General features: G+C 42.5%; 1 protein-coding gene across 5 annotated transcripts; it reads left to right on the top strand.

Moving 5' to 3' along the window:
• The first annotated feature begins 1,560 nt into the window (after positions 1-1,560).
• Positions 1,561-12,785, top strand: LOC125542684 (ubiquitin-like domain-containing protein CIP73). Of its 5 annotated transcripts, none has more exons than XM_048705820.1 (16): positions 1,561-1,792; positions 2,111-2,236; positions 5,631-5,748; positions 6,511-6,591; positions 7,599-7,702; positions 7,811-7,846; positions 7,924-8,061; positions 8,143-8,227; positions 8,312-8,496; positions 9,079-9,243; positions 9,335-9,406; positions 9,492-9,606; positions 10,461-10,853; positions 11,755-12,119; positions 12,187-12,296; positions 12,465-12,785. In XM_048705820.1, exons 2-16 carry the CDS (start codon positions 2,117-2,119, stop codon positions 12,475-12,477), a joined length of 2,100 nt encoding a protein of 699 aa, XP_048561777.1. In that variant the 5' UTR covers positions 1,561-1,792; positions 2,111-2,116; the 3' UTR covers positions 12,478-12,785. The 5 variants fall into 5 exon arrangements, with proteins under 5 accessions (XP_048561777.1, XP_048561778.1, XP_048561780.1 ...); XM_048705821.1 differs by having other exon boundaries at positions 11,755-12,098; XM_048705819.1 differs by having other exon boundaries at positions 1,564-1,788; positions 12,187-12,297; positions 12,463-12,785.
• Positions 12,786-12,986: the final 201 nt, after the last annotated feature.

Raw genomic sequence — 12,986 nt, forward strand, 5'->3', positions numbered from 1 at the left:
GAAAGGCTTTCGTATGACAAAGTAAAGACACGAGAAGGAAGGGCTCCATCACGTAGGGTGGTTCGATGTCCGACTTGTTTATCAAGATGGTTCACAGGGCACGTAGATGCAAAAGCTGGGAGGGAGGACGACGTGGAGGCGGCTGAGGGGTGGCATCTAAGGAGGAGGGATAAGCGCGAGAAGGGTTGAAGAGTGCATGGGAAGGTTGAAGAATGACATGGCATGATGAAGAAGCAGCGCAATGCCTAGCGATGGTCACTAATGGAAGGGCGTCAGGGATGTGAAATCATGAAGTTAGGAAAAATCGGGAGGAGAGAGGGGTAGAGAGGTACCTCAGTGCATGAGTTTCGGCATGACTTGTAGAAAGCGGGCCCAATAGCAATCAGGGAACATAGGGAAAAGCTTCCCCTCAATTGACTGATGACTGTCACACATCAGTCGTCTTCGTGGGCACCTGATCCAACTTTGATCGTACGACGCGGAGCGCAACGTGAACAAACCACCTAGTTTACAACATGGACCTTGTTGCAAGCAAATGTGGACAAACACAATGCTTGTAGCGGTATGTGTCGGACGCCTCTTGCGTGTGCCACGCGTCCCCACGAAGCCGACCCACACATTACCATCCTTCTCTTCTACTACATTCTCCCTCGACCATTTAAACACTCTCCATTGCTCTACCCCCTCTTGACTCTCCCACGTTGGACACACTCTCTCTTCCTCTTCTTTTCGTCCTGACCATCCAATCCCGTCACATCGCTGCCTCGTCCCTACCTCGACCACCCAATGCGGCAATGCCTCTCCCCAATCGCTTGATCCCATCGACGAGGGCAAAGTTGTCCCATGACCGTGGCCGGTGCGGTAAGCCAGAGAGAGGAGGCTGCAACCTGCGAGCGTTTTTCTACACCGCTATGTTGCAATGGCGACGGTGAAACGATGACGACAACAACATGCTTCTGGAGTGGTCACATGCGCCGTGGTGCTGCAGAGTGGCCATCGCAACATCACCTCTGTCGCAAACATGGGGCAACATTGCAACACCATCGGTGTTGCAGAGTGGGCACCACAACATCATCTCTATTGCAGACAGGGTCAATGTTCGCAAGACCACCGGCGTTACAGAGTGGTCATGACAACATCACCTCTGTTGCAACAGTAGAAAATGGTTAGACGAGCAACACGACTCATTTTACAGAGACTCGAGCGCAATATGATCCATGTTGCAAAACAGCTGGGGCGCAACTACGCGGCTGACGCGGAAGAGATCAGACGACTCTCCCGTGTGCCATCCAACGGCTGTCAAGGCGGCCGGCCCGACGCGATCCGATTTATCATCCGGCTGGTGCGTAGCGCCGCTCGGGAGTCGGGAACAAGCGGGTGCCGCGGTAGTGAAACAAAGTAGATACCAGCCCAATCGGACGTATCATAGTTCTTTGTGTGGTGATCCGACGGCCAGGAATGGCTCTCGCGAGGAGGCCCTCGGCGTGCGGGTCTTCGGCCCTTGCAGGGGGGGATAATTGCAGCCCTATTCGCTAGAGCGAGCGAACCAAGAGGGCGCCTCCCTCCCGATCGAACGACCAGAGAGAGAGAGAGGCCTTTTCCCCGAGTGCGACCGCTAGGGTTCCTAGTCGCCGCCGGCCCGCCGCCGCTACTGCCGGCCCTCCGCTGCGGCGTGCCCAGCCGGCCGAAGCCTCCGCTGCCCCGCCGCCGGAACAGGAGCCCAGCGGCGCCTCCCTCTCCCGCCCAGCAACGCCGCCGCCCGGAGCTACGCCGGCGACCAGTCCATAGGCAGGTAGCCCTCCGTCCTCCGTGACATCCCCCCTCACCCTCCTCCCTCCTCCTTCTTGCATCCTCTCTCTGTTCAATTTTTTCCCCGATTTTAGTATTGGATGAGTACTTGCCGTAGATTGGGTATATTGTGACAATATAATGAGCACTGTTTCTTGACGAGTACTTGCTGAATGATTTTTCCAGTGCACGTTCGAGTTTACATGTGAAAGGATCTTGCTTGATTCCGTTCCACTGGTCCATTGGATGAATAAACTCACACTTCGCATGATCAAATTGTCGGTTGGCGTTTCTAGTAACTCTGTTTCTGTCATCATCGCAGGAGATTATGGAGTGTAATTCTTCAGATGTGCAAATGTCACACTGCGCGGAGGGTTCCGAGACTACAATAGAGATCAAAATCAAGACTTTGGATTCCCAAACATACAATTTGCGCGTGAATAAATGTGTAAGTTGATAATTCATGCTTGTATCAGAAACTATGGTTATAAAGTTGCTCTCTTGGAACACACGATGTGTTGTTTGTGTGGTTTTCTGCTGTACTCTGGAAACCCTTAGCCGTTTCCATACAATATTTGTTCACAATCAGTCTGATTCCTGCAACGTCCTCCTATTTTTTCTCAGTGAAATCACTGTTGCAAATTTCTCCCGTTAGTAATTTTGAGAACACACCAGCACATCCATATTTCATTAAGCAATGTGTTAGTTGGATGCCATTTAATATAATGCCTTTATGCCAAACATTAGAAGTTGCAACTAGTCCCTCTCCCTCTTATTATCTAAGACTATCTTGATTTGTTTCTGTTATGTGTTGTTCATAGGATTCTTATGGTGTATGATTCAGAATATTCTCCAAAAGATCTCATACTCCCCTCATGGTATATTTTCTTAGTTTATTGAGTGCTTTTGCCAGAACATATATTTTTGAGGAAGTTTTGATCAAGGCATCTGCTAAGTAAAATGATGTCCAAGTCCAACGAAATTATATGTGTCATAAGGAGTATGATGGGTGAACCTTAGGAGTGATTCTCACTTGCTTAGATATTTTTTTGAATTGCAGTCTGAATGTGTTCAGCCTGCCCCCTCTGCATTGAGGTTCAGCACAGAGCTGAGCTGCACACATTGAAATGTCATTTACCCGAGTACTAAGTAATCAGCTCGACTATGCTAGATTGTCGATGCCTTTCGTGTCCCAAGCATTTCCCACAGCAGAAATGAAGCACCATGTCCTGTGCTCCATATGGGATGATGCCTTTGCTGCATAAAGGGTATTTTTTATAGCAGTCTTTCACTCGTCCCTTACTATTCATGTGTAGCAGTACCATATGTTCGTAGTCAATTAATTGTGGAGATGATGACAGTAGGCTATTTTGTCAGTATGGATATCTATTTAATTTTGAAAGAGACTGGTTTAGTTCGGAAGATAAAGATATGATTTGTTAGTAGGGATGAAAATGGAGTGGAAACTTTCCGTTTTTCCGGAGGAAAAATGGAAACGGAGAGGAAATATGAAAACGGAAACGGAAATTTACAAAACGGAAGTGGAAATGGAATTTTTTATGCGGAAGAGGAAACAAAAACGGAACGGTGTTTTCCGGTGGAACATGCATGGAAATGGAACTTTCTGTTTCCGTGAATATGGAATTTCTGTTTTTACTATAGACCTATAGCTGCTTTGTAGCCCAACCACCAAAGAGAACACAATGACACAATTAGTAGAATGGATCTAAGGCCGAACTTCTACTACCACACATGTACTCAGCTTGACCCTATACGCAATTGTCCGGTACTACTACAATACTACGCTAAGTTGCTAACATAATGATATTATTTTGTAGCCATGTTAACAACTCATTGAATTTGTTTGTTTTTGTGTGTATTTCTGTATGATTCAAGGGGTTTTTAAGTTCCAATCAATGCCTATTTCTGTTTCCGTATCCACTTTGTATTCGCTCCGTGTCCGTTTCCGGTAGTATCTATTTCCGTATTCATTTCCGGGGTTTCTGTATTCGTTTCTGCTTCTGCAAAAAAATGTGAAAACAAATATGGTAGCACTCAGTTCCGTCCGTGTCCGCTCCGTTTTCATCCCTATTTGTTAGGAAAGTTGGGATTCTATTCTTAGGCATCAAGTCGCGTCTTTTCTATAAAAGGGGCATCATGTATCCTGTACTGATTATGAATGAATGATCATAAACTAGTAAAGATCCAATGTCCGTCCTGAACTTCCTCTTCCTCATCCCTGGTGCCATGGCCATGGGCCGCGGTAGGTTAGAGTTGAAACCCATAAGATCTCAAAACCTAGTCATGATGTTGGCACATGGATAGCTAACTTGCATGCACTCCTATCCATGGCTCGTTTTTTGGTAATATTGCACTCCTTCAGGTCTCTCTTGATGGACTCCTCCCATGTCAAGTTTGGTCTACCTTGACCTCTCTGGACATTATCAACACTCTTTACCGGCACTTCTGGAGGCCTGCGTTGTATATGCCCATACCATTTCAGACGATGTTGGACAAGCTTCTCTTTAATTGGTGGTACCCCAACTATATCACGTATATCATCATTTCAGACCGCTCCCTTCTTTTGTGGCCACATATCCATCTCTGCATGCGTATCTCTGCTACACCTAGTAGTTGGACATGTTATCTATTAGTTGGCCAACATTCTGCGCCATACAACATCGCTGGTCTAATCGCGGTTCCATAGAATCTGCCTTTCAGTTTTTGTGGCACTCATGTCACAGAGGACGCCAGAAGTTTGGCGCCACTTCTATCCGGATTTGATTCAATAGCTCACATCTTCATTGATATCACCATTCTTCTGCAGCATTGACTCCAAATATCGAAAGGTGTCCTTATGAGGTACCACCTGCCCATCAAGGCCCTTCCTCGTGCCTAGTAGTACTGAAACCACATTTCGTATACTCAGTTTTGGTTCTACTAAGCCTAAACCTTCTGATTCCAAAGTCTGTCTCCACAACTAACTTACTACTTGCTAATTGCCCATGTGTTGTTGCAACGGGGGCATACATATTCTAGTGGTTCAACATCAATATTGCCCGACATAAATCTTACACCCATCATATTCTAGATTTTGGTAAGATTTGATTTGATTAGAGTATGATTAGGGGAAGGCAAAGAAAGTTCTAATTTATTGAGGTTTTGGTAAGATTTGATTTGATTTGATTTGGGTATGGGTAGGGGAAGGCAAGGAAATTTTTGATTTAATTGAGGTTTTGGTAAGATTTAATTTGATTGAGTTAATGTATGATGTGGGGGAGGGGGGATCGAGGAGAGGGGGGATTGAGTTAATGTGCATGTGGTTTTTAGGAAGAAAATCGTAAAACTAGGTGGGAGGGGATTACGTGGGAGGGAATGGAAGAAAGGGTCGAAACCTTGGAAGTAAAGATCACCCCGCACTATCATCGACTAGCACCACATCATCCGCAAAGAGCATACTCCATGGGATATCTCCTTGTATATCCCTTGTGACCTCATCCATCACCAAAGCAAAAAGATAAGGGCTCAAAGCTGACCCTTGGTGTAGTCCTATTTTAATTGGAAAGTCACGAGTGTCGCCATCACTTGTTCGGACACCTATCACAACATTATCGTACATGCCCTTGATGAGGGTAATGTACTTTATTGGGACTTTGTGTTTCTTCAAGGCCCACCACATGACATTCCGTGGTATCTTAGCGTAGGTCTTGCCTCCTTTCATCCTTCTTAAAGCCTCCAAAATAGACGATGCGTTGAAATATTTTTCAAATAGTGGGTTCTATTCCTATTTTCTCAAAACATGTCAAATTGTGTAATCTTGTTAATCTTTTGTCCTATTACAGGTGCCAATTCCTCTGCTAAAGGACAAAATAGCTACCGTAACTGGAGTATTGTCTGACCAACAACGTTTGATTTGTCGTGGGAGAGTCTTGAAGGATGATGAACTTCTCTCTGCTTATCGTATCCTCATGTACTTTTGACTTGCATTCTTATATTTCTTGTCTTAACTATTGTTTACTTGATCAATGGATATCATTTCTGACGGAGGTTATCATTAGATGCAATCCAGTGCACATTATTTTCTCTTGAGAAAATGCAAAACTTTGTTCCTCGATGCATTAATAGAAATGAGATAGTTACATTAGAAGTCTAGGATCTAGGCTATGAATGCCAGACAACTTAGCCCTCATGTTACATTCTTCGTACTTGCAAAAGCTGTTGGACACATTTAACGTCTGCCAATGCCCATTCCCTTGCCTCCACTTGCATCTTTCATCCAATGCATAATATGTCTGGCTGTTTGCCGTTGAATATTCGCACATTGCGAACGAACAATATCATAAGAAAATCAGGTTACTATTGAGTATTATAATGGAGTATTTATTCCATTTATGGTTTTCTGTCGTTAGTTTCACAAGATTTTTAGAGGATGTTTGTCACATTGTTGGGGATTTATGATGCTCCATTTGGAATTGTTTTGGTATACACTTCTAACATGGATGCGTCTTCTGGTGCAGCAGCAAATCTCTTTTATGTTTCTGTCTGTACCATTATGCAAAGCCATGAATACGTATACGCATGTCTTCACTCCTGTCATGAGAAGTTCCTAAAACCCAACTAAAGTCTCCATTGGATCATGCCAACAAAATGTTATATGTGTCGTGTGTCAAGTTGTATTTAGATTCAGCCGTGTAAATGTTACTCCTTAACAGTAGTTTTTAGATGTTGAAGATGGCCATACTTTGCATCTTGTTGTTAGACAACCAGGCCAGCCAGCTGCATCAGGAAATGCAGGAAATGAAGGTATGTGGAATTTTTCAATTGTATAGTATGAATGTTTTGTTAATTGAAACCTTTTTTTAAGATACATGGTTATCTTTGTATCTGTGCTATTTAGTCTTTTTTAGTTTGGAGTGCTTGAATACTTTGTAAGCTTCTAAAGATGGAAATAGTTTTCTAGTCATAACTGCAGTTCGTGCTATATGTTGAATCTCTTCATTATGTTATTCTTGTTTTTGTTGTTTCTGGACAGAGCTAGTGACCATTCTATAACAGTGCAGTGAAGCAGGTGTTGTGACCTATGTGTCATTGTGATTGCTGGCACATACGGTTGTTTAGTTGCAAAATAGTAATGTTCAAAAAATTGTCAAGCTTAAGCGAACTGAAAGGCCAAAGCTTAGAGCAATGGGTGCTTAAGGTTTTTTAAAATTTGGCTGTTTTTGAATAATATGCACAGGAAAGTAGGAAACATAATACATAGGCAACTGAAATAGCATCTAAAATGCAGTTCACACCATAGCAAAAGGTTCACACAGCAAGCAAAATAGCAGCTAAAAGTCTAAATTGCAGTTCAGTTCAAACAGACATATCCTAATAATAAGATAAATGGCATGTTGCCATCAAGTGCGCAAGCAGCCAATCTTAAGTGGTGCGTGCAGTCACCACTTCATCTTCATCATCCTCTTAATCTGTCCTCCGAATCTGTCTTCTCTGGTTCTTCTTTGTCAGACTCAAACTCTTAATCATGAAGATCTGTTTCATCTGACCATTCTGCAAGTACTCTGAGGTGTGAGCGTGTTGCCCTCATCGTATGGTCATTTTGGATGATAATCTGTAAACATCCGCAGTTACTATTTTTAGATTGTTACAGCCTGTGGCATTGGTAGACTAACCAGGCACAGTACAGTAGGGAATATGATTTCATTTTGTATATTAGGAATCACACTTCCATGTTCTCAGTCTGAATACAAACTTCTTTTTTATTGGAAATAGCAACTTCTGTTCCTTTATAAACTGTCAAAATATTTCAGCTAGTGTATCAAATTCAACTCGTCTTCATGGTCGCACGGTTCGGAGTATTGTGCTTGAGGCTGTAGATTTGGACCAGGGGAGTGAATTCTCTAGCATTGCCCAGGTAATTCAACATGCTCCATATAATCTACTTGTTCTAATTCAAGAATATCTATATTTAGCATATATGACTGAGGTTTTGTTCAAATTGCCTCTATTCTTCTTTTGGCAGATTCTCCAGAGCATGTTGACCAGCCCACAAGTTCAGGTAATCCAGCATTCTCAAAATACTTCTTTAGATCAGATCTTCAGGAACTTATTTGGGATTAACTATTTTAATGCCAGGGTGGATCAGCACCTTCTGATACCAGACCTTCAGAACCTATGCAATCTTCATTCCCAAATGATGTCAGGGTCGAACTTGATCAGCAGCAGGCTTCTCTGCATTTCCCTGAAGCGGCAGTTGGATCATCAATGCCAAATGTAAATCTTTGCGTTGTCTTTCATCCTCATCGCACGCCTGGTAAGGATGTAATGTCACTAACATACTCTTATCTTTTGCAGGTCATCCCTGATTCCGTGAGTACAATTTCTCAGTACATTAACCTTATGAGGGACTCGTTTAGGAGGGAAGGCTTCAATGGAAATGGTTTGACTGTGCTTTCAATCTGCGATAGCATCCATTTTGTAGTTTGTTCTGTGAAGATTTACCCCCAGTTCTCTTCTTTTGCAGCACAAACGGTGGGTAACATTGACCCTGGAACTGCAGGAAGTGCTCATGCTAGTGGTACACAAAGCCAGGAAAGCCAGCCTGGTTCAACTTCTGCACATCATGTACTTCCTACTGCAGCATTGCTAGCTGAAACCATGCACTCTACTAGACAACTTCTTGTTGACCTGGCTGGAGAATTGCTATCTGTAAGTTGCATCTTTCAAAGCCTTCTGGGTTTCAAGTAGCTGATGCAAAATGCTAGTAGTCCTTATCATTTTAGCAAGCTGTTTTTGTTTATTCTTGTTCAGCTGAGAATGCCGTTTATTTAGTTCTTTGCCTATTCCCTTTGATAGCGGACCTCAGATATTTTCGTCATTATGTATTTTAAATTCTAGCTATTCAAATGATGCCATGTTGGTATACCCGGTTTTATTATTTTAATTGGATAATGAGCTGTACAAAAGATTTTATGTTTATAGTGAGTAACCTATTTAGCTACAAAACTGAATTTGACGTTAGAATGTGTTAACTTCTTCAACGCGGCGTCAAAATGAATTAATGTATTGTGTGTTATGATGTGGCACTTCAATATGAATAAAGGGCTGAATTAATGTATCGTGTGTTATGATGTGTCTAAGGATTCCGGTATGAAAATTTTGTATTTGGCTGATACAGGTTTACTTGTTGATTCAGTTTGCTGTTTATATATTAAGTTACTGTAATTATCAATTTTTACATCACTTACCTGTGTTTGAAGTCCGGAATTTGAAATCGTGTTATCATTCTAGCAACTCTCGACGCAATTGGGAGATCTTGGGAATGTAAGTGACTCCACAACACGGAGGAACCTTCAACAGAGTGCAATGAGACAAGGTGTTCTCCTCCAGAGTCTTGGTTCATTACTTCTAGAACTTGGTCGCACCACAATGACGCTTCGTATCAATCCCGCACCTGTAGGTTTCTGTGACAACTATGTTTACCTCATTTCAGATTGGAAACGATTTTGTTTTTGTACTTCTGCACTGACCCATTTACTATTTTCAGTCAGAAGCGGTTGTAAATTCTGGACCGGCTGTTTTTATTTCTCCATCTGGGCCAAACCCTCTAATGGTTCCTGTGAGTTTTTAAATCTTAATTTAGAATCAATAAATAGAGAAGGCATGTATCCTGTTTATCCATTTGCTAACTAATTTCTGTCCAGCCTGTTCCGTTTTTTCCAGGACCAAGATCTGTCCAAATGGGTCAGATGTTTTCTAGTCTTGGTTCGCAAGGCTCTGTTCTACACCCAAGAGATGCTGATGTCCATATCCGTACAAGTGAGTAATGCTTTCCTCTGTTGATTCAGTTTTCCTTTTGGAGCATTATCGGTGTGTGAATTTCATTTTTTGCTTTGTTATGTACCGAAGGTCTGTTCAGCTATCGTCATACCTTAAGTTAGTTAATGGTGGAACTATGGAAACACGAGTTCTGAGAGTCGAGTAGTGTTGATATTGTGTAGACTGGAGTCCTAACTTAGCAGACTGAGTAATCAGTACATGTAGGGTGAATGTGTCAGTTAAAAGTTTCATTTGTCACAACCTCTAGCTTGAATTACCAAATTGTTGTAAGAGCCAGTTTAGAAGTGCAGATCGGGGGTGGTTTAGATCTGATGTCTTATCTGGTATATTATCAATCAGAACATGCAGGGTGGGCGTGTTGATTCAGAGTTAGATCTAAGAATTCATGACGCTTGCTTTTAGCAATTTATGGGGGTATGCTAAACTTGATGCAGTTAGTAAGCACGGATTGGGATCTGGTTTTATCAATTTATGGTTTTATACTAAACTTTGTGCCAGATGCAAGCATATATTGGGATTGGGAATTTTTTAGAGCTGAGGTAGTATTGTCATATTAAATAGACCAGAACAAGCAGAATAGGGGGTGTCAATTTAAAGTTAAATAATTGAATCAGGAGAGTTTTTTCTGTCCGTGGCTTGTGATTTCCCTCCACTATTTCTGATATAAATACTTATCTCTTTTGCATATGTTGTATGGGTCTCTCTTCCGGTTTGACTTGAAAGAATAAATAAATAATTGATGCATCTGGGATAACTGCCTGGCGTGTTCATTTTCCTTCTGTTGTTACTTTGGTTGATGATAATGGTTAAATGCCAGTCTTTTTGGATGTTAGGTGGGTCTGTGCCTGTAGCCAGTACTAACCCAAGTGAATCGGTTGGGGCACAGCAAGCACAAGAACATACAGATAGAACTGGCAATGCTTCACATTCAAACGCTAGAGGAGCATTTGCACGAGTTGCAGGTGGTGCTCCTTTTGCTGTTGGGTCTGGAGTTAGACTATTGCCACTTAGGACAGTTGGTGCTGTGCCTGCTGGCATCAGTCGCTCTCCATCGGGTTCTTCTAGTGGAGGAGTTGGTGTTATCATTCCAATGATCACCAGAGTTCATCAAAGAGTAAATTCTAATGGTAGCGGTGCACGAAATGGTCAAACTCCAAATGAACCTCATAGTGACACCCATGCTAATCTGCAACCGAATCCTCAGCCATCTCAAGCACATGAAGCAGGTGAATGAGTTTCCTCACTTCATCTGTGTTGTTTTCGTCCTTTTCAATTGTTGTGCTATTTGTTCTTTAATAAATCTGTAGTTTCTATTAGGGGTTTAATCTGGTTGGATGGAGCCATATTCTAGGAGCTCAATTTATGCTATTGAAAATTTGTTCTCTAGCAGACTCACGACTAATGCGATCCTGAATCCGGGTCCTGTCAATGCCCACTGATCCTCATACCTTGTTGGATTTGGACAGTTCTTTTTTTGAGAAGATATTTGGACAGTTTTTGTTGGCTGCAGCTCGGATTCGGATCATAGTTCTCATCGATTCGAATAATATAGTGAAGGCGGAGGATGCTAAAGGGATATGGGTGCCATGTCGATGGTAACAACTGCCATCAAATGAAGTCTGTCCCATAGGTTTGACATTATGGGTGTGCTTGTTAGCCTGTTCACTGTGACAGACCAACAAGTTGCTTTTTTTTTTCTTGAGTAATATCATGGCGTGGTCACTTTGCTTTCTGTATGTGAACTTATGTTCATACATGTGCCGAATATTGCAGGTAGAAATGTTTACACAAAAACGCTTACAGTTGTTTCTAGTTTCTACCCTGAACCAATATCTGTAAAATAAAATAAAATGCTAGAACATTCCCCCCGTAAAGAGATCAAACCGATGGTTTTGTAAAAAAATTCTGACAAAAAACTGACATTACCATATGTATGTCCATATATATGATTTTTAAGAAGCAAATGCTGTTAGGATATGAGAGGGCAATATCTGACTTAATCTGATTAGTTTCTACCTGAGTTTTGCATGCCACTCCTTGATGATTCTTCATTCAGTATTCTGGTCCACATGTTGACCTTTTGGTGTTTGGAAAGACAAGGCTGAACATGAATGGATTTTGTTTTAGGTAATCTGGGACATCCGGTCGAGGTCAATGTGGGGAACACTTCGCAGGCTTCCCATGGTCAGCAGAATGGCCAGGGTCCTTTTTCTCAGTTGATGGACAGTCTCCAGTGGATTGGATCACTGTTTTCTGGAGAAAATCCCCCAGCAAATGGTACAAGTCAGCATGCACCAGCGGCTTCTGCTGAGCCGGTAGATGCTAGAAACCATGTAGTACCTGAAGCTTCAGTTGCCAGCGACGAGGGGATACGCTTTGCTAATTTGGTCAGGCAAATTATGCCACATATCTCCCAGGTTGAAAACCAGCCTCAAAGCACCCCAGCAGACACCAGCAGTACTCCTTCACAGGCAAATGCAATCCCTATTTCTGTAAGTAACTTCAGAAATAACATGGAGTTATTGGTAGATGTATCGTAACATTGAGTACTGAATGCAGGCTGCTGTGCCCGAGAGCGCAAACGGTTCAAGGGATGGGCCAAGTGATTCCAGGAATTCACGTCAACATAGCCGCGACCCAGTTGATGGGCCTAATTCTAAAAGGCAAAGGTACATTGCACGTCTCACGCATGTTTATCTATCTTCTTATGATGATAATTATGGATGTTTCATGAGATCGATTTGTTTCATCTATTCAAGGAATGATTTCCCTCGTAATTGGCCTTGAAATATCTGTGGACTAATCATTTGACCTGTGTTGGCCATTTGTTTTTGCAGAATGAGTGAGTGATTCAGGTGGGTTTGTTATTGTTGGGTGGGCGCTGCTTTTGCAGTCTGAGCTGAGAAAATTTTCCAGTTGCTGCTACACCAGAGAATTAATGATGATGATACCGTGAGTCATAATCTTATTGAGACAAGTGGAATTGTTTCTGAGTGTATAGTCGAGCCTTGGGATGTTAGGCGGTTCATAACCTGTGCTATTCCTTCTTTGCACAGCAGTGTCTGTAATCCTTTTTACTTTTTTGATGGAGCATAAGATGTTTTGCAAACTGGTACCCATCTCCAATATGTGGAAGTCAATTATATTTGGGGTGGAAATATCCGTGCGGTTAATCAAGCCTGGCTTGGTGCTTGTTGCAGTAGAGCCCATTTTTCTGTCACTTGTTGCTGTAGATCATCCTCGTTCTGGTCAGTTCAGGGGGCAAGGAAAATGCATGTAGCATGTTGCTTGAAAGGCTCTTCCTGTGCACGTATGGTTAGGGCATCTACAACCTGAGTTGGCAAATCTGGGCTCTATAC

Source organism: Triticum urartu, chromosome 3, assembly GCF_003073215.2.
Source record: "Triticum urartu cultivar G1812 chromosome 3, Tu2.1, whole genome shotgun sequence".
NCBI classification, from domain to species: domain Eukaryota; kingdom Viridiplantae; phylum Streptophyta; class Magnoliopsida; order Poales; family Poaceae; genus Triticum; species Triticum urartu.